Raw genomic sequence first — 26,303 nt, 5'->3', positions numbered from 1 at the left:
AGATCACAGACACTGAAATGAATGAACCTGATGCAAATGGAGGATAACTTATATAAGCTCCCCAAACCATACTTACCTGCCTATTTACTGGCACATGTGTCCAAAGATTTTGCTTTTTCTCTTATTCCATACGCAAAGTACTGGACAAATCTCTTATTGTCTACCTGATTCCATTCTCACTGCCTCAACCACATCATTCTACCAACTCTCCTCTCTCCTGGATAGCCTACATCATGATGGAAAATAAACTATTTTTCCCCATTACTCTCTTTCTTTTTATAGCAAAACTTCTCAAAAGGGTCAGCTGTTCTTGTCTTTTATTTCTCTCTTCTTATTCTATGTTGAACCCACTCCAATCAGACCTTTGCTCCCATCACTCCATTCAAACTGCTCTCATTAAGGTCACTAATTACCTCCACATTACAAAAAGTCAATGGTCAAGTCTCAGTGCTCATCCTATTTGACCCATCAGCATCTGTCACAATTCATCTGGAAACAATCTTCAGTTGGCTTGTCAGACACCCTGGGATTCTTCTACCTCACTGCTCACTCCTTCTTGACCTCCTTTACCGGCCCTCCTCTTCTCCCTATTCTCTTAAGTTGGAGTATCCCAGTATGCTTTGGGTCTTCTACTTCTCTATTGACTCAGATTTTTGCAGCTACTAAACCTGCTATTTTCACTTCTTGCATATCCTTCTTGGCTGTTAGCAGGTACTTTGCAAAGCTATTAGCATACAGTTACACATCTTGTTTCCCCTTTACAATAAACAACAGCCCAAATGAAGTCCTGGGAAGGCTCAGCACATTGTTTGCTATAGGCCCTACCCAAAAGCCCACATGGCTTCTCTCAGGGTTCCAGTTCTGTGGGCTAGATTTGCTTGCATACTGACCTGCACATAAGTAGGAATGCTACTCTACTATAAGAATTACCTTGGATTGTGTAAGTCCTCTCCAAAGATAACTAGCATGCTTATGCATTCATTATTTTCCCATTTTTATTTTCCCATGTTGTTATCTAATAAGAAAAACCAAAGGAGAGGTCTTCTCTCACCATCAGATTTCTCTCTTAGCATCTATAGCTAGCTATGAAGGCCCAAACATAAAAACTACTATACATATCTTTTTAAATAAAGAACTCAGTAAGAGTCATAGTTAAGAAGTTTTCAATGGTAAGATATAGGGTAGGTAGTAGATAAGATCTTGTAGCTTTTATTAGACTACCTAGTCAGGATTACTCCAAATTGTTTTATCTTTATAATCCACCTGACAACATATGAACACCTAAGTTGTTACTACTAAGTGAACCCAGTTTCTGTACCCACCTTATACTTTGAAGTATCCCAGTTGTGGACTATGCGGGCTGGGATGAGGAAGCTGTCGTCCACGTGGCAGTTGCTACAGTAATACCAACCACTGTAATTGCACACCTTGGCTTTCCCATTGGAAAGGCCAATGGATCGCTGGCAACCTGGTCAAAAGACAAAAGAAAGAATCCATGATTATTGCTGTACAAAACAGGGCTGTACAAAACTCAAGTTAAATAAAAATCTGTATCAGGCAAGAGGTCACAGAGAATACATGCACAGATGTGTCACCTTCTTCCTAGTCTGACAGCCCGCATCCTTCGCCTCCTCAGGGATTTCTGTGTCACCTGACTGGTGCCCTGTCTCATGCCTCTTCTGATTCCATCTCTGCTGCCAGATATCAGTCTCTCTATAACCCTGCCTTTATCTCCTCACTTGCCTGCTCAGAAATTCTATTCCCACCAGACACTTGGTTGGGAGCTTCTCTCACAGGATCTGTTTTAACCTGCACAACCCCTATGCAGAGGATATTATCAACTCTATTTTGCAGATGAAGAACCAGGATTTTCACTAAGTGAAAAAGCTTGTCCGAGGTCACTCTGCCAATAAAAGCTAGAGTTTGGATTCGGCTCTAAGCTTGTCAGATGCTAAAATGATCCTAAAACTGATAATGCAGCCTTCCTTTGCTTACAAAATCAATGTAAGAAAGTTAGCCTTCGGCCCCAGCTCACCTTTGCAACTCTTCTCCAATAGGAGTATTCACCTCTTTATTCCCTTACATATTGTGCTGCAAATAAACACAGCGTGCTCATTCCATTCATCACATATTGTGCACATCACTTCTCCTTACACAATACCCTCTTCTTAGCTCTCTACTTCAACAAATCTTGCCCACTATTCAAGGCCTGCAAAGTGATTGCTACTGCCCCTTCCATAGCCAAGAAGGTCCACGATTCTGTAAGCACAGTCTTGGCACTGTCAGGGGACCTGGCCCTACCATAAAGAAGCCATTATTTTTCTTTAGATAGGATGAATTACCTTATCTTCTACGGATAAGTATGAAGATTCTGTCCCTATCATCTCCAAAAACAAACCCCTAGAATCCCCAGAACAAGTAATCAAGAATATACAAACAGCAATTTGTATTTTAGAGAGTCTGAAGTTTCTGACTGGCGGTTTTCATTTTAGAGATCCTTCCATCTGGCCCATTTCCTGGCTCAGTGTCAAGAACGAAATTGATCAAAAAGATCTGACATGAAGTCTATTTCATGATGTGGATACCAAAAAGGAACTATTATTTCAATAATAATAATACTATAATGATGAATATTGCACCTCATTTCCATTACAAGATGCTCAAACACATTTATTTAACCAACAGTCAACTTAGGAAGACAATGATTCACATGAACTCCCATTCAACAGAACTTTCATTTCCATTCCTAGTAAAATGGCATCAGTAATCAAACAGTTTCCATCTTCCAGTAAGAGTTAGATCTTACTGTTCTTAAACACAAGAGGTACTGAAAGACAGTAAATAAATGTTAGTATTATGCTTCAAGAGCTTGATCCTGTTCCTTTCTAGAATGACTGAGTAGCAACAAAACCATAATAAGCTCCTGTTTATCTGACTGGCTGAGGAATGAGAAATGTGTGAAAGACAAGGAAGAAGCAAACACGCTTCTGTTTGACAGAGGAGACTGTCATAATCACAGGGCTGTGACTGCTGGAATGCTGCTTCCTGCACTCACCGACTGCATTACTCATTAGGCATTTAGCATGTGCCTCCTTGAACTGTCTGCCTTTTTATGGGCTTGCCCAGCTAGGACTGCAATATAAACTGCTCAGACCTGGTTTTTTTTTTTTTTATCCTCAGCACTTAACACAGAGCTTTACACATAGCAGACAACCAATAAATGTTTATGTTGACGGGATGACAAACAGTATTATTTGGCACATGTACACTCACATACACATAAGAGATTTTAATTTCCCATAGCCACACTAAAACTGATCCTCTTAACTTGTTCACTTACCTCTCATAGCAGGCAACTTCCATTAGTATCCCTGTTAAAACACATTGCCCTTTCTAAGAACTACATATTATACCTGTGTTCATACTTGAACTGTGAGGCAGAGTTCAGGGGATCCTGACACACCCTGGACACTGGGATATTGCTATTCCCAACAATCAGCAGACCGTCAAATTGACTTAACACTGAAATGACACTGCATAGAACTCAGTCACTCCTCATGTTTTAGAAGGAGATTATGGGGGTCATCGCTGTGGCATAGCAAGTGAAGCCACACCCATTTGGGTGCTGGTTCGAGTCCTAGCTGCTCTACTTCCGATCCAGCTCTCTGCTATAGCCTGGGAAAGCAGCAGAAGATGGCCCAAGTCCTTGGGCCCCTGCACCCATGTGGGAGACCCCAAAGAAGCTCCTGGCTCCTGGCTTCGGATAGGCCCAGCTCCAGCTGTTGCAGCCATTTGGAGAGTGAACCAGTGGATGGAAGACCTCTCTTTCTGCCTCTGCTTCTTTGTAACTCTGCCTTTCAAATAAATAAATAAATAAATATTTTTTAAAAAAAGATTATGATCTTGCAGAGATTCAGGATCATTATTATAGCTGAAATTCTCACCATATAATGCTGAAAACATAACAGATTATTTTAGCATTATGTTTATTTGAATTTTTGATATAATAAACATCAGTAAGCAATTGCTAGATATTTATATATTCCTTAGTAGGTACTGCTGGGCTTATCAGTCTATAATTTTACTGATTTTATTATAATTTTCTAGATGCAAGATATAGGCAATATTAAAACAAATATGCATTTTAGTGAAGGATAACACCTAAAAATGTTTATATCAACTTGAGCACACAGGTCCAAACCCAATATTATAGGCAGTGAAGTACATGAGCTAACTAAAATGAATTCACAGCTTTGCATAGGTGTCTGGGTGCACTGTGGAAAGGGTGAGTTATATGGCTAAGGTTTATTCAAGTTTTGGCTTAGACTAAAGCAACTGCAGATAAACTCCTGTCTCCAGGTGTCTTTACCTCCCTACTTTAATCAGAACCATGATATTCCACTGTCAGCACCAAAATCACCCAAATGACCCAGAAGAAGGTCTGAACCTGCCTGCCTTCTTGGGACTGCTTTGGACATGTGGTGCAAAGATAAGCTTTGCTCTAGAAGCTAAAGGCCTGGGTCTTTTCTTACCCGGCCTTCCTCACCATAAAATTATTAAAGGCATAGCTTAAATTGGTGTGATGCCAAATTCAGTAAGCATCTGAATTTTCTGGTGATATGCGTCTCTCCCAACCCTGATGATTTTTAATTCTGTAGATTTGGAGAAAGAACCAGGAATTCGCATTTCTAGTGAGCATCCACCCACCACTGCCACCGGCATCACCAGCAGGGATTCTGGGTAAATGCTGAGACGTGCTCCCTAATTTCAAGGTAACCTCCAAGGTCCCTCCAAGCTCTAATAAAATTCTGACTACATTAAAAAAAAAAAAGTGCAGAAGGTACACAGACTTCTCAGTGAAAAGCTCATAATTTGTCACACAGTTTACTTTCTAGGCTTCCAAAATCAACATTTCAGGCTCTTAGTTGATTTCTAAAAATTGGCCATGTAGAAACAACCTGAGCTCATTTTACCAGTGTTTTTCCAGAGCATTCTTGTCTCCACTGGGAAGTGTTCTATTCAGCTGAGACAGAATCAAAACTTTTAACCCCCAAATGCAATGTATTTGTCTTTGAAAGAACACAAGATGGTTGGGAAAGAAGATTAGAGGCTCATTAGTGGTCCAATGTAGACTCGTTTTCTAAAAAACAACACACACCACTTATTTGAAGAAGGAAACACCCGTCCTTTCAATTAACAGCAAGATTTCCTTTAATATTATACTAGTAAATCAGAGACTAAAAATGTCTTCGGCAATTCCCCTATAAAGATACACAATCTGGGATTTTACTTTATCATTGTGAAGTTTTCAACAGGAGAAAAATGTGTTTTCTTAATAATGACAGTGACAAAAACACATTTTTTTGGAGGGTGCCAAGGCTGGACTCTGAAAAGCGACATTATGGGGAGAAAAATAGAGCTGCAGAGTAGAGACAAAAAATAATTAATTGAAATAACTAATTAGAGCTTATTTACATATATTTTTATGTGCTTTCAAACAGACTTTTCCACAATGTTTCTAAATTAAAGAGCATTTGTAGTAGGGAACACTCAACATGTTGGATCAAAGCAAATACATTCTTCCTAGTCTCTTTTTGAAACTTTTCAAAGTGTATTCAATTCAGAGGAACAAAAACCTATCTCACAAGAGAACCCACTGGCCTTTTTTTTTTTTCATTGCTTCCCACCCCACTTCAAATCGTTAATGAACACATGCTCTGAAGAGCTTAGCTTCTCCTCTGATACACTTTTGGAAACAAATGTTACCATTTAACCGAAATCCCATTTTCTGCATGTACAGTCTATTTCCCAAATGGCCTTTCACTAAGACGCCCAAAAGAATCTGTTGCTGGGGGTCTAAGCAGAAATTTTGGCATAATTCTCCAAAAAAGCACAATCTTCCTTACAAGTGTACCCAGTGAGCTCAATTGGCCGCCTTGTGGTGTTATGAAGGCTGAGATCTTGAGGATGAGCCAACTACCTTCTCTCTACTGCCCAGCTACCAATCCAGCCCTCCTTCTACTGAGCAGCAGTGGGAAAACTCAAGGGCATAAGAGGGAAGCGACAAGATCTGAAGCTGTACCCAGGTGACTCTCACTTTGGGAAGAACTCATGTGATGCTTTCCAGGCATGGTAGTCATGCCAGCCCCTTTCTGTGTCTTTAAAGTAAGCTTCCACCTAATTTGGTTAGATCAATTCAGGGTTTTGTACTTGGAGAGTAAAAATGCTCTAAGAAAAAAAAGGGGGGGGGCAAAGAAAAAAAGACAAGGTGCCTTTGTGATAGGAAGGGAAAAAGATACAGAGGACACAGTTTCACTTGCTCTGATGAAAAAGGAAGAAAGGAAAACACCTGTCAAGGTTCACAGCCTCTTTGCAGACATGGGGTGGGGAGAGATGTCCACAGGAATGAGAAGGGCGACTGCCCCGTCTCTTCTCCTTTCCTGCCCGGTCCTGGCAGGGCCAGCTAGCTGTGGTAAGCACTATATAAAGTGCTGCTTGCAGGCCTGGACTTTGATCACATTCCCTTGAGACCAGATTTTCCAAAATAAAGGAAACCAGAAATGGAGGCTAAATGACTTGCCATTTTACAAGACTTAAGGGGAAAGTCATAAAGAACTTAGCTTTCCCTGCTTACAGTCTATAATCATTGGCTCATTAAGTGGTTAAGTGTTTAACATACACTTAAAGAAACCAAAGTGTTACATCTGGTATACAGTTGAAAGTTCTGTTTATCCAGCCTGGGATTAGCACAGAGCTGGGCACAGTGTTTAAACAAAGGATTGTTTGGCACAGGGCACAGCCATATGTTCAGTGTAGCTCTGATATCCATTAAAGGAAGTGGGAGCAAAGCAAACTGGGCCCAAGCCTTGCATCTTCCATAGTTGGAGGGGATGGAGCTGAGATATGAGACTGACCACACGTGTGTTGTTGCAAGAAACTTGGTAGAACTGATGTTACAGAATTCTACGTAACTGTAGAATGGAACTGGGACAAAAGGTGAGAGACACTGAGAAACACCGACTCAGGAATCAGTGATCTAAAACTTTTCCCATCTCAAGTATCTAAGTCACTCTATCTTTGGGACAAGGTGGTGACCCATAAAGTAGAAGATATCAACTTAGTCATACAATCAATTAAGATGTTAAACATTTGGATGGAGACTCAGGTACATACCACTGAGTGAGCAAAGCGGGGTGGGTATGGGGACTCAGAAAAATCAATTGTGCACCACTTGTAATTGCTAATAAGAATAGTATGGCATGCTGCTGATAGTCCTTTGTTGAGTTTACGGACCCACTTGTAACACTTTAAAATGATTTCCTCCTTAAGGTTATAAGCTCCCTTCCCCAGGGAATAAAACCTTCCCAGGTGAGAGGGAAAATACATGCTCAACTACAATCCTGAAATGCACTGACTGACTGCATCCAAAGCTATACCAACATTTATTTCTATTCATCAAAAAAGAGTGCTTTCATGATGGCTTTATTTTATGCTCATCTACAAATTTTATAGCAGCGAGAGATGACATATGAGAAATTGTCACTACTTGTTGGCCGAAACTTTGACTCATAAATTTCTGCCGCACAGAGGGCTCACACATGTTAAAAAGCATAAATAAAACTTGGAAGGAAATGGTTCCTACTATGGCTGACACACATTTAGGTTAACTTAAGCTGGCACTTGCAGAATGGACTGCAGCTGTTGTGGAGATAGCTATGGCCTTCAGAATATAACAGAAGTAAATAACTCCTCCTGGACAAAATGGATGTACCCAACTAAAGAATTTTCCTTTCAGCAAAGCAATGTGGCAAATGTGCTTGTAAAGTATTACACACATTATATCCATAGAGATAGAAACAGCAACTGAGACAAAGAGACATCGACTGTCCAAGACACACGCTGTCTATGAAGCATAATCATGTCAGCTATACTTGCAGGGATAAGGCAACCAAAGAAAGACAAAAAATTCAGAAAACCCAATAAGAATACTAATTGGTTTAAAATTTAAAGGTATCCTCTACATTGTTAGGTGAACTTTTTGGGGTTTTTTTTTTTTTTTTTGCACTGAATATTTAAATAGCTAAGTCAGCTTTGACTTCTAGGGCCTATGTATTAACAGCGCTAAAGATACTGTATTTAAGTAAGAAAAGAGGTGTGTCAAGTAATTACTGCTGATTGAAAATATAAACTTGCTAAATTCTACAATGTTTGTTTAATCTCATGGAATGCTGTTATTAGGATTATAAATCGTGTGAAATAAATTAATAAATACCAAGTAGGTTCCAACTTGAGTTGAGAAGTGTCAAGATTTATTGGTCTTTCAGGTAAACAATGATTGAGAACCTAAAGTCAATATTTAGTCAAAATTTATCTTGAAAGGCAATAAATCTTGATTTTTGCTAAGGCAAGTAAGTAAATATGTGCTCTGTTCTAGAGATTCTGACTTCTTCTATCTACAAATATCTATGTTGCATTGTAAATATAATGTGTAACATGTGACACAGATTTGCACATCTAAACACATGATTTGTTATTGAGTTACTTTATTTTTTCTCATAAGGCCCTTCAACAGCAATGTTTATACTAGTGCAAAATAAGTTTAATAATGAAATGCTATAAATTCAGCTTCTAAGACATGTTTTAAGTGTATTAATTTAGTCTACATTTAGTTTTGTTTTCCTATCCTTGTTTTCCTCTACCAGTCCATGGCTTGACTTTCTCATTTACCTCTGTCTCTATCATCTCCACTTCTGGTCTAGTTCCCTACTAATGCCCTGAGAAATTGGTGGAAGATGACCCAAGTGCTTGGGACCCTGCTATCCATGTGGAAGACCCAGATGGAGTTCCAAGCTCCTGGCCTTTGTCTGGCCAGCCCCAGGTATTTCAGACATTTGGGGTGTGAACCAGCAGATGGAAGATCTCTCTTGCTCTTGCTCTTGCTCTGTCTTTCCTTCTCTTTCTGTAGCTCTTTCAAATACGTAAATAAATCTTTAAACAAGAAAAAAAGTTTATAATTTATGGCGCATTTGCTTATGGTGCTGCTTGGGATGTCTGTATCCCATATCGGAATACCTATTTTTGAGTTCTAGCTCTAATTCCAGCTGCCTGTTAATGCATGACTTGGGATGCAGCAGATGATGGCTCAAATACTTGGGTCCCTGCCACACATGTGAGAGACCTGGATTGAATTTAGCTCCTGGCTGTTGCAGCCATTTGGGGAGTGAACCAACAGATGGAAGATCTTTCTCCCTCTCTCTGTCTTTCTCTGGATCTCTATACCCTCCAAATAAATTTAAATTAAATAAATTTTAAAAACAGAAAATGGTAACAATTTAAAAATTAAAATACCAAGTAAACAATAAATAGGTAAATATATGATGCTTACCATAGGCCAGGTACTGTTACAAGCACCTTATATACATTCATGTGCGTATTCACTTAATCTTCATATCATTTCTACATGGTCTATAATATCCATCCTCATTTTACAAATGAAGCAACTGAGGCAGAGAGTGATAAAGTAACTCTGACCAAGGTTGTATAGCTGGTAAAAAGGCAGAGCCAAATAGAAGTGGCTGATATGGCACTTTATGAGCAACACCAAGCAACTAAAAAGGTGAATTTTCATGTAGCTATCTCCTTGTGGATGGTATAAAAACTGTCCCCCTGTAGATAACAAAATGACAAGGACATAAAATATGCATCAATTTATACAAAACAATATGACTTAGTTCATCAATGATTTTAGCACGGGACCTTATAAGCATTAGTCACACTTCGGAATATGGAGGGTGAAGGGGAGCATGTGAATGAATACGGGGAAAGCAGAAGGCAGTAAGAGGTGCGCAATGGAGGAAGCAATCACAATGGGCTTGGAGATCTAGCGGGATCTACAGGTAAAGGGACATTTGAGCTGGGAATAGAGGAAGATAAGAGATTTTAGAAAGGAGCACATTACTAAAGTTCAAATCAGAAAAACGAGAACATGTTTGGAAAACAATGAATATGCTAGCTATCTGGGATTCATTGTAAGTTAAGTAGAGGGATGTTGAAAGAAGAGCTTAAAATGATAAAAATAGAGCTAAAACATAAAAGTACCAAATGTTCAGGGTGAGGAATCCTTACTGATCAATAAGAAATAGGAACAGAAGGCTGGTATTGTGAAGTATGCATAAAGCCACTTCCTGCAACACTGGCATCGCATATGGGTGTCAGTTTGTGTCCCAGCTGCTCCACATCCCATCCAGCTCCCTGCTAATGGCTCGGGAAAAGCAGCAGAAGATGGTCCAAGTGTTTGGGCCCCTGCACCCATGTGGGATACCTGGATGAAACTCCTGGCTTCGGCCTGGCTCAGCCCTGACCATGGCAGCCATCTGGGGAGGAAAGATCTCATCCTCTGTCTCTCCCTTTCTGTAGCTCTTTCAAATAAATAAGTAAATCTTTAAATTAAAAAAAAGTACAAGGATCAGAGTGGTTTGAAACAGAATAGTAATAGGAGCTTTTAAAGGATTAATTGGTGGGCCGGCTCAGTGGCATAGTGGGTAAAGCCACCACCTGAAGTGCTAGCATCCCACATGGGTGCTAGTTTGAGTCTCAGCTGCTCCACTTCTGATCCAGCTCTCTGCTATGGCCTAGGAAAGCAGTAGAAGATGGCCCAACTCCTTGGGCCCCTGCACCCACGGGGGAGACCTGGAAGAAGCTCCTGGCTTTGGATTGGCCCAGCTCCAGCCGTTGCGGCCATTTGGAGAGTAAACCAGTAGATGGAAGACATCTCTCTCTCTGTCTCTCTCTCTCTGCCTCTCTGTAACTCTGCCTTTCAAATAAATAAATAAAATCTTTTTTTTTAAAAAAGAAAGGATTAATTGGCAAGAAAAAAATCAGAAAGGGAGGGAACCTGTTGTAAAGTTATTGCAAGTGTGAATGTGGTTAGTGGTAGGCATACACAGTGCCTCTCAGCTAGGGAAGATTTTTTTCCCAACAGGGGATATCTGCAATGTCTGCAGACAGTTTTGGTTGTCACAAAAAGGTGGGCAAGGAAAGCTTTTGGCACATAGTGGCACATAGCAGAGATACTGCAAAACATTATACAATGCACAGGACAGCCTCTCCATAACAAGGAATTATCTGGCCCCAAATACCCATAGTGCTTTGTTTTTTTTTTTTTTTTTTTTTTAAGATTTATTTTATTTATTTGAAAGACAGAGTTATAGAGAGAGGTAGAGACAAAGAGAGGGAGGTCTTCCATCCACTGGTTCACTCCCCAGATGGCCGGAACGGCCAGAGCTGTGCCAATCTGAAGGCAGGAGCCAGGAGCTTCTTCCTGGTCTCCCACATGGGTGCAGGGGCCCAAGGACTTGGGCCATCTTCTATTGCTTTCCTAGGCCACAGCAGAGCTGGATTGGAAGAGGAGCAGCCGGGACTAGAAACAGTACCTATATGGGATGCCGGTGCTTCAGGCCAGGGCTTTAACCTGCTGCGCTACAGCGCCAGTCCCCTCCCCCCCAGTAGTGCTTTTGTTGAAAAACCCTGACACAGTACAAAGACAAGAGAGCAAAATGCAAGATCTGAATACGGATCCTACTCTATCACTTCCTCTGACAGCGAAGGCTCCACCATATATTCTAGGGAGGAGAAGGAGCCCACTCATCAGCTCTACTTTCTCATCCAAAGAAAACGATTCATGCTGCTAGGTTAGTTTAAAGAAATGCCATGGCAGACAGGCCTCGTCCACACTGCACCACTCCCTCCCGGGCTACCTAGTAAGTAACATCTGCACCAAGCTTGAGGCTCTTTTCTCTACAGATTAATTCCTCTGGGGAAGCACCTGCCCACCAAGACTCCTCTTGAAAGACAGTACAGAATCAGAAAGGGCTTAGTTAAGCTGATTATTTCAGACAGGCAAGTTGACTGTGGTGGCAGTAATGCACTTTCGTCATACTTTCCTCCCTTTCTCTGTCAGTGCTATCTTAAAACATGGGGGTACCAGGATTCACCACATACTCTCCTGCAATCCCAGGCAGGAAAGGGAAGCCAACCTTGCAACGAGGGAAATGCTGACTTGGGATACTCGAGAGAGAGCTTTAGGAGAAGATGGCTTATTGCGAAGAAATGGTCTTTTAGAATGACCTCTAAACCAGCACTAAACCACTTTAGAGCATGAGACAAAAGAAAAAAAAAAAACAGTAATACTGATGCTGTCCCTGTTTAAGCCCTTAGATTTTGTTCTTGATTGTTAAAAAAATTACATTGATATTACTTGTCTTGATTACTGAGGTTTTGTTGACAACCCCTTAAATTCTGTACCCAAAGCAATGCCCTGCACTGCACTCTTCACATAGAATCCAATGTGTGCCCCAACTCTGCTCTTTCTACAGTGAATCCTCATGCTGTTGAACATTATATGAAACTACCACTAACTCTCATTTCACGATTCCCTAGTTACATCTCAATTACGATTGTTTTGACAGGTCAAAATCTCTTATTGGCTTAAAAGTTTAGATTATCTTCTTGGTTTACCTGAAAAGCAGCCAATCTTTCCTCACTGTTTCTAGAACTTACCTTTCCTTCCAGCTTGATGTTAGAAGTCTCCCCTTACATCAGCCCCATCTAGCCCGCAGCTTCTGTCACACAGGGTCCCATCAGGGTCCCCTCTGGCTTCTCTTTCGTGTCACTCCCTAGTCTTAATGCCTGCTTCTCCTTCTTATATTTCATGAGAGCTTCATCTCTTTGAACTTTACAGTATCTTTAAAACACAACCTCTCCTGTTCTTTGCTGAAACCTCCAAAAAAACCCTGACAGCATCTCTTAGAGTAATTTCTACTTGAGCTATTTTAGTAATGACAACAATTTGATAAAATTAAAGTCATGAGAGTGGATCCAGGTAGTACTAGAACAGTCTCAAAGTGAAAAAGATTACTTTCATCAGCTTCCTTTAAACCCAGGCCTGAATTTCCTCATTTTTCACCCCAAACCAAATTCTTTATGTTCTACAAGATTTAGGAACAGCCTTTCTTTCTTTTCTTTTCTTTTTTTTTAAATTTTTATTTATTTGAAAGACAGAGTTACATAGTGAGGTAGAGACAGTGAAAGAGGTCTTCCATTTGCCGGTTCACTCCCCAGATGACTGCAATGGCTGGAGCTGCACTAATCCGAAGCCAGGAGCTAGGAGCTTCTTCCAGGTCTCCTGTGCCATCTGGGCATGGACCTGGACCATCTTCTACTGCTTTCCCAGGCCATAGAAGAGAGCTGGATCAGAAGAGGAGCAGCAGGGACTAGAACTGGCACCCATATGGGATGCCGGTGTTTCAGGCCAGGGTGTTAACCCGCTGCACCACAGTGCCGGCCTCTCTTTGTTTTCTCTTAAGACTTCTTTGCAACCTTTTCTGTCTCTCTAAAAACACGTTTGTAACTATCTCCAAAGCTCATTTTCTAGCCAAAGTTTAGCATCTGCAGATGGGCTGCTTCCATCAAGTTTTAAAGACTTGGTAGGGGGGCCAGCATTGTAGCCTAGCAGGCAAGGCCACTGCCTGAGACACCAGCATCCCATATGGGAGCCAGTTCGAGTCTCAGCAGCTCCAATTCCTACCCAGCTCCCTGCTAATGGCCTGGGAAAAGCAGCAGCAGATGGCCCAAGTCCTCGGGCCCCTGCCATCCAATATGAGAGACCCAGATGAAACTCTTTGCTTCAGCCTGGCCCAGCCTGGCCATTGTGGCCATCTGGGGAGTGAACCAGGGGATGGAAGATATGTCTCTCTCTCTGACTCTTTCAAGTAAACAAATCTTAAAAAAAAAAAAAAAAAAAAAAAAAAGACTTGGTAAGTAAGACACACAAAAAAATGCCTACAGGTGGGAAATGCCTGTTCTCTGACACTCATGTTGCCACTGGAAAGGAATTTCCTAGAGTAATATTCCCAGCTTCTCTGCCCACCCGCTATCTAGCCTTCTCCACAGAGTGGTGAGCCATGTGACTGATGAGTTTAGAAGGAGGACCCTGACATGCTCACCTGGCCTTCAGGGGGTAGGTTTTCTGTCTTCTGTGGTCAGAGGGCACAGTCTTAGGGATGCTACCTGTGACCAGGTGAAGTTAGTCTAATTTAGGGTCACATTATGTAACAAATGTATTTGATAAAGAATATACATTTCCCTGGGCCCTGGGAGGAGAATGAAAAGGGATTATTTATTACATTGTTAAACCTCTAGAGGGACCATGGCTCAGCCAGGCAGCATCTGATCATGGGAGCAGGGAGGAAAGGGGATGGGTTCTGAACATGCATGTTGGTGGGTGAAGAGTGAGATCACCATGCAGCTGGGCTCAAGGGGTTGCCAAGGAACCCTTGGCATTATCAGGCACCTTTTACTCAAATTAAAATTCCCCATCCTAATAATGGATGAGAAACATCATTTGTCCCAAGGTTTCCCATTCATGGTGAGGATACAATAAGATTCTCTTCGTCCAAGAGATTACTTGGGGTGGGGGGGGCTCCTCATATTTTCTGAGAAAAAAAAATGCAGTGATGTACACTATTCTGAATTAAGACACCCAACTTTGAGTCAAGCCAATGTTCTGTAACATTTGAATTGTACATAGTCATGGCAGTTTAATCTTCCCTCACGATACAGTGTCAAAGATGCTAACCTATGAGAGGGAGAGCATGGCAAGGCTGGCTCCAGGTTGTGTGATAAATCAGTGACAGGTCTATCAACACAAGACTGAGCTCTTATGATGCTGATCCATCACTTATCCTACCACATCTGGACTCCTCCCAGCTACTGCATCATGTGTGTCTTTTTTTTTTTTTTTTTTTTGGCCTGATTTCTAAAATCTAGGGCTCAAGAAGAATATCTTGATTGGCAAAAAGATGGAGAAAGAGATCAACACTTTCAAATCAAGTCTACCCTATGTGTCAAAAGTGCAGATCTGGTGATTTGAAAGGAAAATGGTTTTCAGCAAAGCTTTCAGTTTATCCCCACATGATATACTTTCTTTCTGAAAAAAAAAAAATTAGTGCAAGACATATAGTTGCTACATTGGTATGTATCTGGTTAGAAAGTGATTTTTGGGGCTGACATTGTGGCATAGCAGGTAAAGCTGCTGCCTGCAACACTGGCATCCTATACAGGCATCAGTTTGAGACCTGGCTACTCCATTTCCAATCCAGCTCCCTGCTGATGCACCTGGGAAAGCAGCAAAGATGGCACAAGTGCTTGGGTCCCTACACACATGTGGGAGACCTGGAACAAACTCAGGGCTCCTGGCTTCACTGGAGCCATTTAGGGAGTGAACCAGAGGACAGAAGATCAACCTCTCTCTCTGTATGTCTCTCCCTATCTCTCTCTAACTCTGCCTTTCAAATAAGCCTAAAAAGAAAGAAGGTGATTTTCAGTCTTTTAGAAACTGATACAAGCCCACATCTTGGGTTTTGGAATCCTAGTTCTCTTTTTAGAAGTGGCATATAGCACACACTGAATTTTTTTCAGTTAACAATAAATAAAATTAATTTTGTTGGTTACCTTTATGTCCATTAAAAAAGGAAATACCTTCTATTTTAATTCAAGAGTGAGAATCCTACTGGGTTAGGGACTGGGGATGACAAAGTCACTGTCTATGCCTGTCCATCATCTGATCTCCCAGACCTGGGGCACTGAGAGGGCTGCAGCCTGGCTGGCCAGCTCAGAGCCAGCCGTTTTTTGTCTGCTCCTGCAGCTGCTTGCTCCCAGAAGCACCCAGAAAGATGGCACCAGAAATCTCTCCCCAAGGCAGAGGCAGCCAAAGCTGGAAGCTATAGCCCAGCAGCTTTCTGGAAATGGCGAGTGGCTGAGAATTCCTTATTTTCTGAGGGGCAACCACATACATCATTCATTCCTTTTCACCCGGATTCTATTTTTTGCTGGGAAACAGCAATAGCCATTCCATATCTCGTGCTATTAAATAATAAAAAGAAATTCATCTAGTCTTTGGCCAGAGTTTCTGGCAGCGAACTTCTAAAATCTCAGTGTCTTTGTTATTCATGAGCCCATTAGATCAAACCTAGGTTTATGCTAATGGACAACTTTCAGTAGGCCACTAAATAGCTTCAGGATGAGGGCTGGTCACCAGAAAGATCAACCACATGATTAGAGGGTTGGGGCTTTGAGCCAGCCTGACCTCCAGGGAAGAGAATGGGGCTCGAGACTGAGTTCAGTCACCAGGCCAAGAAACCCCAATAAAAACCCTGGACACTGCAGCTCAGTGGAGCTTCCTTGTTGATGAACACACCGATGTGATGGGAGAGTGACCTGAACTTGACCTCTGAGTCTCTTCATTTGGCTGTTCCTGATTTGTATCCTTTCTAATGAACCTGCAATTTTAAGTATAGCACTTTCCTGAGTTCTGTGAATTGTTCTAGCAAATTACCGAATCTGAGAAGGTTGTGGGAACCTCTAATTTACAGTCAATCAATTGGAGTGTGAGAGGCCTGGGGACCCCTGACCTTGGCATTTTCAGTGAGGCAATCTTGTGGAGAACTGAGCCCTTAAATTCTGGAATCTGTGCTAATTCTGGGTGGATAATGTCAGAACTGAACTGCAGTGCACCAGTTGTGGATGAAACACAATATGCACAAATGATGAACGAATAGTCCACTGTCCAGAACAGAGAGCTGCGCCTTACATTTGAGGAACCCCACTCTGGCAAAACAAAGGTAATATGGCTAATCAGTTTAGAAATACCCATTCATCAGATTAGTGTAATAAAGGCTTTAAGAGGTCCTGTAATCAATAATTAAAAACACAAACAAATAAAAAACAGTCCTCAGGAACTTACAAGATTATAACTGGTTTTCCAAAAGGGCAAGTTTGGGGCCTACCACATGCATGTTTTTAAGCAACCTAGAAGACTGTTCATTTTACCTGCAGAAAACTCTAACCAGGGTTTCCTAGAAGACAGCAAAAGTAGGAAACCCACTGATGGGAGGTTCAAAAGAGAGATGCTCAGAAATATTTAGCAATGTCTACTGCAGGCCAGACACAGAGCTAGGGGACACAACGAACAAGACTGACACAGCCCTTACCATCACGGCATCTGCAGTCAAGTGGGGGAGACAGACACTAAATAAACAATTACACAACTGACAATACAATCCCATTTATAACCAGTGCTAGAGTGTGGGCACTAAACCAGCATTACAGTGGAGGGAATTTAATAGGACTTAGGTCAGTTTGGCAGCTGGGAAAGGTATTTTTGGGAGAGCAAGATTTATGTAGTGACCTAAAAGAGTGAGCTAGGATACTGAAGGGGCTGGCAATATTTCAAGGAGAGGCAAGTGCAATGTGAAGTCTATGAGGTTCTGTGCATTTGAGGAGCAGGTGGTGCCTCTGAGGAGCAGGACAAAGCCGGAGTGGCTGGAACTCACAATGTGTGTGGAGAGACTGGCAAGAGGGCAGGAGTCAAAACTGAGGAGGGTCGCAGGGTCTTGGTGAGGATGCTCATCTTTAGGCCAAAAGAAAGGACCACTGGGGACAATTTAAATTTTATTTTATTGTTTAAAAGATTTTATTTATTTGATAGGCAGAGTTTCAGACAGAGAGAGGGAGAGACAGAGAGAAAGGTCTTCCATCTCCTGGTTCACTTCCTAAATGGTTGCAACAGCCAGAGCTGAGCCAATCCGAAGCCAGGAGCCAAGAGCTTCTTCAGGGTCTCCCACGCGGGTACAGGGGCCCAAGCACTTAGGTCATCTTCTACTGCTTTCTCAAGCTATAAACAGGGAGCTAGATCTGAAGATGAGCAGCCGGGACACGAACTAGTGCCCGTGTGGGATGCCAGCGCTGCAGGTGGAAGCTTAGCCTACTAAGCCACAGCATTTGAATTTTAATAACAGTTAAGATTTGCAGTTAAGATTTGGGAAAGGTTGCAGTTAAGTTTTGGGAAAGGTTAGAGTGAAAGACTGACTGGGAGGCCACTGTGGTCACTGAGGTGAAACAAAACTTGGCTAGTAGAAAATGTGTGGGAGGGAAAGGCTGTCTCAAATTCAAATACTAAGTAGGCTTATCAAGTGTAAAACAACAGTTCACCATAACACCAGGATGTATTAGAAGAAAACCAGAATGCAGGTAAACGATTTGAACTAACCCTTCGCTTTCGTTGTACTTTGGAGGAGACTCCCATCAGAACATCACTGATGTTTCCAAAATTTAAGGAAGAAATGGAAGCCTGGAGATGTCTGACAGCAGGTTGATAGCCAATACTGAGCCCATACAGACAAAACAGGTTAAAGAAATGTGTTTATATAACCCTCAGAAAACTGAATTGTAGCTTGCCTCACTCACTAAGAACATTCTATGGGCTAGGCCAGCGATTTATTAAACTTTGTACATCCAAATCAATTAGATATATCTGTTCATTAAAAATCACAGAGATTCTTACTTCAACAGGTCTCAGGAAGGGTCCATCCATCCCTCCCCACATCTCATTCATGACTGTGATGCAAATGATGTTCAGGCCACATGTTGAGAGATCCTTGTGTAGACTCACAGGTGCTGTGGTCCTGCCCTCAAAAGTATGAAGCACACATCTTAGGCCTGTGACTGAATTCCATGAGTGGAGTGGGGTGGGATCATGGAGGGGGAATATTCTACCTGGGCCAATGTGTGCAGGCAGAAGGGGAGGGTGGTCAGGAAAGGCTTCAATAAAAGTCTTTGAAGTTAGGATTTTTCACACTCAAAAGTCTCCAACAGGGGCTGGCTTAGTGGATAAAGCCACTGCCTGCAGTACCAATATCTTATTTGAGTACCAGTTTGTCTCCTGGTTGCTCCACTTCTGATCCAGCTCCCTGCTAAGGGCCTGGGAAAAGCTGCAGAAGATGGCCCAAGCGCTTGGGCCCTTACCACCCATGTGGGAAACCCAGATGAAGCTCCTGGTTCCTGGCTTCATCCTGGCCCAATGCTGGCCACTGGGGCCATCTGAAGAATGAACCAGAGGATGGAACATCTCTTTCTCTGTAGTTCTGACCTTCAAATAAATAAATAAATAAATCATAAAAAAAGAAAGTCTCCAACAAAGCACAGTACAGACCTGTATCCAGAACCATAGGAACAACCAAACATGGGCTGATATCCTTGATCCCAATACTCATGGTTTTACAGGACTGCTCCAGTTTTTAGCTGACACCAGGGAAGGAGTTTCATGATCTTTTGCTTTTGTAATAATCTGAGTTAATTAAAACATTTTCTGTGTTAGCATATTCTAAGGTATAAAAGACATATAGGCAGAAGTTTAGTTTACTCTCAAACTTCAACTTCTTGGACTATAAGTGGTCCATGTTTAATGAATTAATGATTTAATGAATATATCAATGCAAGAAATAAATTGGTGGGGCTGGCATTATGGTGTAGCTATTAAAGCTGCTGTCTACCACGCTGGCATTCTATATGGGGACCAGCTTATGTCCCAGCTTCTCCACTTCTGATCCCAGCTCCCTGCTAACGGTCTAGGAAAGGCAGCAGAAGATGATTCGAGTACTTAGGCCCCCAGCACCCACGTGGGAGACCCAGATGAAGCTCCTGGCTCCTGGCTTCAACTTGGCTCAGCCCTGGCCATTGTAGCCACTTAGAGAATGAACCAGCAGGTGGAAGACCTCTCTCTCTCTCTTTCCTCCCTCTGTAACTCTGAATTTCAAATAAATAAATAAAATCTTTTTAAGAATAAATTGATATTGCTAAATTAATAAATTTGTTTATCTAGAGATATATTTTTAAAATGCTAAGTTTTTCACTTAAGTATATTTTTGCCCTTAGGAAGTATAATGGATTGTACTAAAAAGCCTCTCAGACAGCACTTTCTCTTAGGAGGTCCATGAAAAGCTTAGTTTTTAAAGGAACTTAGCAAGAATTAAGGAGGATCTCGACCCTGGTTTATCCTAAAATTTCACCTAGACCAATTTCTCTCCCAGGGAAAGAGAGTAAATATAAACATCTAACTTAATGTGGAGTCCAATGGTACATTAACACTTTCTTTTAGAAGTTGAGCAGAAATGAGCACATGATGAGAACAATGTTAACCAAAAAGAAAGCTACAAAAAGGGACAAGAACTTTCCAGACCAAAGTATAGCAACAAAGACTGGGAGAAATGAACCGCTTAAAAAAAAAAAAAAAAAAAAAAAAGAGCACAGCTATGGCCTATGAAGTTCAGGAAGGTCTATCAAAAGACCCATATCTTCTGAAATTCAAAATGATTTTATTCTTCTGAAACATATCAAAGACGAACATGTGACTTCTATGATGAGAATACCAGGAATAAATCAAAAAAGCAAATTTATATCCTGTAAAATCAAACAGTCTCCTTATATAAAGTGATCAAATCTCTTTGAATTTTAGGATGTGAAATGGTTTAAAACACAAGTTATATAACATTCTTCTTCTTTCACAGACTCACATTACTATTTCAATGTGTATTCATATTCTCCTTATACATTTATTTTCATTTAAAATTTTTCCTGGACCTACCTAGAAACTTAACAAAAAAGGGCAAAAATTAAGTAATTTATCCAATGACAGATATCAGAGCCAGGAAAAGGGATTCCCGTCTCCTATTTTCTTAGTCAACTGATATATTTAGTGGTTTAAGATCTCTTCTTGAAAGACAAAAGGACTTACTTATTAAATGAGGTTTAAATAGGAGACTATATTAACCTGTTCTAATATTCCAGATATTCAAAGAATCACAGAATGAAAGATAAAAAGTACTGTACAGAATATGGCTGTTTCCTCTAAGATATGCCATACAGTGATGAAGAGTTGGAAATAAAGTCAAGGACCTTTAAGTCCAACTGTGTATTGTAATTATTTATTTGTCTAACTTCCAATTTTTAAGTTGTGTGAGAACACAATATGAATGTCTTGTTCCCTACATACAGTGCACGGCTTCAATAAACATTTGCAGAAGGCCTGAATGAATGAATTTCTTTATCTTGCAGATAAGAAACTTCTGGATCAGACATGTTAAGCAACTTTCTTTTCAGTTCAAAATTCCATCTCTTCTAAGTTCTTTGGCCAAGCCACTCGCTGTTCTTTTTCACCCATTGCCATTGAGTTTTCTTAAATGGGGAAAAACCAACCCATCCACGATATTGTTACCTTGGTTCAATGGAATTATAGGATAAGTGCATTTCTCCTCTATGTGGTAGCCTTCAAATACATGAAGATGACATTTGTGTCTTCCCTAGCCTAGGTTTTATTTGCATGCTATGGCTTTTAGTCCCTTCATTATCTTATCACACTCTGAGAGTTCTTAAAGAGCAGAATCCATAACTGAACTTTACCAGGATGGTCTGTCTAGGGCAGAAAACACTAAGGAAACACTATTCTCTTTTCTTGTTGGATCTGTTTTGTGGATACTTCTGATGTAGTTGCACCAACACAAATACTGTCTTCCTAGCTGCTTTATGTGTGTGCTCACATAGGCTGCTGTCAGATCAAGTCTCCTCTACCTGCTATTCTTGCAGCTAAGGTTCTAATACAAGTACAGGACTATTTATTCCTACTAAATTTCATCTTGTTTGTTTTAATCCATTCCTTTAGTTCATATTTCAGAATCTCAATTTTGTCATTCAACATATTAATTGCCCAATGTGCTTCATGATAGTTGCAAATCTAGTAAGTATGTCTATGATATTTTTATCCAGGTAATTATTATAAGTGACCAAATACTAATAATACCTAACTCTATATAGCACTTACTATGTGCCAGGCACTCTTGTAAGCCCCGTAACTCAATTTATTCTCACTACCAAGTAATAAAGTAAAGGTGAGTATGTTCTCACATCATAGAAAAAAACAGCAGAGTCAGAGAGGTTAAGTAATCCACACAGGGTTCCACAGCTCCTGAGATCTGGAAACCCACGCTGTCTGGCTCTAGAGTCCTTGTTCTTTATTACTAAATTATGCCATTTCTCATTATTATCGTGTACCTTTACTGACAACCTTCTAGGTTGGAAGGGATCCATCAGTCAACAACCCTTGGGTAAAACTGCCAATCATTCACAAAGCAATGTAACTTAAACTCTGAGAAACCAATTTGATGTTTTGAGGTTTTTGCCAGATGCTTTTCTTAACACTAAGTGCTACACAGCATGAACCTGGCATAATAATCTACCATCTCTTGTTCTCCTTTGTGTATCCTATAAAGTCCTGGGATTGCAGACCATAACTATACTTTTCTTGTATCTCCCACAGTGCCTACTACATACTGAGCACATAAGAAAAACTCACATTTTATCTTTGATAGACGGTAGTAAAAACCAAGGTGATTTTCCCTGAATTTAATTCTATAGGAAATGTAAAGAGAACATTTTAAATGGGCTAGGATGTGGGGAACCATTTTAGCTGTTCTGCTTCCAAATTCTCCAGAACAGGGAACTCCCTAGCATAAGCAGAGATAGGGATGTGATGGCCTCCAAGCCAGTGGACATAGTGATATGAGCACTGGTCAGCCATTCCCATTCTCCTGCTCTTTCCCTTGGAGCTTTCTCTGCTTTTTCAGGAGGAGAAGGATTCTATAAGTTTTTGAAGGGCAAAGTCTACACCTCATTCCTACTTGCACGTCTGGAGGTGCCTGGCAGAGCATGTGTGATGCACATGAAGGGTTTAATAAAGTCTTGTTGAAATGCACCCTCTGCTAAAACTACACTTAAGGATTTTACTACCAGCAATTCCTCAATGGTCCTGTTCACAGTTGCAGAAAGCACACAACACACACACACACACACACACACACACACACACACAGTCCCAGGGAGTTCTCCTCTGGAAGACAAGGATCTGAAACAATAAAAAATGACTCTAACAATTTAATGTGAGAAGGCAACGACAAACTAAACAATTCTCATTTATCCAAGCTGTACATGTTTGGGGGCCTATCTGGGATTTTCTTCACTATACTTTCCTCCTCTGCTTGGCTACCTGCCTGTTCCCTAACCCAGATAAATCTTCACCTTATTTCTATTTCCAGCAAGATGGAGGCAAATTTGAAAACAGCAGTAAAGATAAGAATTGGAATATCAAGAAAAGTCAATTTCCTTCTGTTCCCACCTCTCATTTCCTTAGAACATCTGGCACTTTGGCTATGAATGGATCCCCTAATAGTTTTCCATGAGAATAAGAACTAATTTGGGGTACCCTAGAACTTCTGTTTCCCACAAGAGTGTAATAATATACAACTGTCCTGCTTGCTACTTATAAACTAACAGATCTTTCTTTGCATAGATGCATGCATAATTAGCTCCCAAATAAAGTTTCTCTTTTTCTTAAGAATTGTCATTCTGCATTATTTACCCCAAGGCCAATGAGTCCAATACAACTAGGGCCAATAAAGAAATAATGCTTATTTCCAGACTGGCAGCTATCTAATGAATAATTAACCACCTATACTTTCTATCAGGGATGCTTGTATTGCTAGGTTAAAGGTATCCTTTATGTCTAAACGATGTCATAAAACAGGCTTTTGCTAGAAATACTCCCTCATTTATCACATGAAATGCCATGTGGAATTAACAAGGTCGATACTGTTTGTTTAATATATTTTTCTTTCATAGGGGCTTGAAATGATTTGTTTTTGCAGCTGTAACAGAGTTAAATTAGGGATTTAGCTTCAGCTTAGCTAGTTGAGCATACATAACCAGGAGCTATTAATTACATGTCTCGAGGCCTCTGGTCATCTTCCCACAACTTACAGCATCCTTGTGGTCATGAGCTACATCAGCAGCAGCCAGATTTGATCCTCAAACAACCAACCATGGCTTCGAGAACTGAGGGGAGACGAAAAGGCTCTAGTCTTCATTTCTTGTTCCACAAACTGGCCCCCAGCAACAACACATAAATGTTATTAGTGCACAGATTTTAATTGAGCAAGAAATTTATTTAAGAGAAAGTCTAAGTGCAAAGACAAGTTTCAGACATCCATTCCCACAAATGAAAAAGTAAACAACAACACAACACTTTTCAGGTCTCAAAGCACAGCCAATCGGTCCTCTGCTCCCCTTTTCTTCTCTCACACTGCTGTTCTGCCTTACACGGCGGCTCAGGCAGACAGCGGGGAAGTCAGTCTCAAAGATACACTCTGTGGAAGGCCTGCACAACTCCAATTCTTCTCTACCTGTTTGTGAATGCCAGCTCGGAACAACCAGAGAACAGTTCTTGCAGAAGGGGAATAAATAAGGCAAGGGTGAGAAGAGGGGGAAAGAGGGAGGGGCAAAGAGAAACTAGAATGCAATTCACACAAAAAGTGACACACACACACACACAATATCAGATACACAACGTGGGGGGAAACTCTGCCCCCACCCCAGGTCCTAACAACATGCTTCTTTATCAGAGGTTCATTGTCAATCAATTAGCCGAGGCAGCAGGAGTCTGTGAGGTGGGGGCATCCAGGGAACAATGGGCAGCCCTGTTGTATTACTATTTAATCACTTTTGCTAAATAAATAAAGCAGCCCTGAGGTGCTGTCATGTCAAGGGAATTTATCACAAAAAAAGCTTCATTTTTCATTGGTCATTACTTTTTCCCGTCAGGACAAGAGAGAGTTATTACTGTAGCCTTAAGTTCCATCTTTGTGTTTCTTGCCTTTGATTCCCACTCGGACCCTGCCACTTTCTGGCACTAATTTGTCAGGCTGAACAAAGAGGGGATTTGTACCTCCTGTAAGGTCTCAATTAGGAATGGCTTCTGCTGTATTATGTGCCATTCAGGGAAGACACAATGCCGGTAATTACAGGAATTTGCACTAAATGGCTGAAGAATTCACAGCAAAACTTTTCCCCCCATTGGGTTTACCCCTCCCAAAGGCTGGAGGGGAAAAAAAGGAAAGCACAAACTCTAAAAGCCAGGGAGATGTAATTACCAACAGCAACCCAAGAGGTTAAACAGCAGCCAAAGGAGTAAAACCATAAAAGTGACAGTGTAGAAATGGTGTAAGGAACGCCTTCCGTGTTCTCTCAGTGTCTCTGCCTTTCACAAGCTCAAGCACAGTTCAGTCTGCAGCAGTGCCCCACCACGGGCCATATAACTTCACCTCCCAGGGACACTTCCAAGGGTGAACTTTGCATCATGTCCCTTTTCTACTCAATCTCTCTCTCTCTCTCTCTCTCTCTCTATCTTCCTATCATTCTTCCTCCCTCCCTCCCTCCCTCCCTCTCTTCCTAATTAATTAATTTATTTGAAAATCATAGAAACAGAGAGAGACAGAATCTCCCATCCACTGGCTTACTTCCCCAAATGCCAACAGTCAGGACTCACCCAGGCCAAAGCTAGGAGCCAGGAACCCAAATACTTGGGACATCTTCTGCTGCTCCCAGGTACATCAGTAGGAAGTTGAATGCAAGTACAGTGTACCTGATTCTCACTCGCCACTCATATGGAATGTGAGTGTCCCACACAGTGGCTTAACCTGCTACACCAACAATGCCTGCCAGTAGGTTTCTTGAGTGCTGGGAAATTACAAGCAAAATATCCTGCATGTACAAGTGCCAAAGAAACTATAAGGGAGGTACACATGTCAAATTCCTAAAGAAACAGAACTTCTGCATGATGACCTAATTTACACAGCATTCTGTGAACAACCTAATTTATATACTTCTAGTACATACTTCGTAAGTATTTTAACAGGTTGCATGATAATTTGCCTTAGCATTAATATTTTAACATCACAGATTCCCCATTGCCATACATAATTCTCGGTTTTAATCACTAATTTCATAAAGGAAGTGTACCCCACTTTCTACAATCGAGTTGTTTCAGAAATACTGTACTAAACCACACCAAATTAGTACCCATTTCCATCATGTGTGCTCCACTGGTTAAGAACTTTCTTTGGGGCACAGTGGTTAAGACCTCATTTTTGTATATCTGTACCCCATATCAGAGAGCTTCGGTTCAAGTCCCAGCCTCACTTATGATTCCAGCTTCCTGCTAACGTATACTCTGAGAGACAGCAGGTGATGGTTTCAAGTTCTTGGGTCCTTGTCATGCTCATAGGAGACCCAGATTGAGTTCCTGGCTCCTGGCTCCTGGCTTCAGCCTGGCCCAGCGCTAGTTGTTATAGGTATCTGGGGAGTGAATCAATATATGGGAGATCTCTCTGTCTTTCAGTTGTTACAGGTACATGAAAAGTGAAACAGTAGATGGGTGATGGACCTTTCTCACTCTCTCCCTTTTAATAAAAAATTTCCAATAATTAAACATTTTTGAGGGGCCGGCACCACGGCACAGGTTAATCCTCTACCTGCAGTGCCGGCATACGATATGGGTGCCAGTTCTAGTCCCGGCTGCTCCT

The 26,303-nt window shown here is 41.2% G+C and overlaps 1 protein-coding gene across 7 annotated transcripts in view; it reads right to left on the bottom strand.

Moving 5' to 3' along the window:
• Positions 1 to 26,303, bottom strand: part of PLEKHM3 (pleckstrin homology domain containing M3) — a 227,145-nt gene that overhangs the window by 141,043 nt on the left and 59,799 nt on the right. For all 7 annotated transcript variants that reach the window (XM_070070294.1, XM_070070295.1, XM_070070290.1 and 4 more), the window contains one exon: positions 1,323 to 1,468. In XM_070070294.1, the coding sequence (XP_069926395.1) occupies positions 1,323 to 1,468 (146 nt within the window). The remainder of the gene's footprint in view (positions 1 to 1,322; positions 1,469 to 26,303) is intronic.

Source organism: Oryctolagus cuniculus, chromosome 3 (assembly GCF_964237555.1).
Source record: "Oryctolagus cuniculus chromosome 3, mOryCun1.1, whole genome shotgun sequence".
Lineage (NCBI taxonomy): Eukaryota > Metazoa > Chordata > Mammalia > Lagomorpha > Leporidae > Oryctolagus > Oryctolagus cuniculus.
The sequence above is the reverse complement of the archived record's forward strand: the minus strand, read 5'-3'. Positions and strand labels throughout refer to the sequence as shown.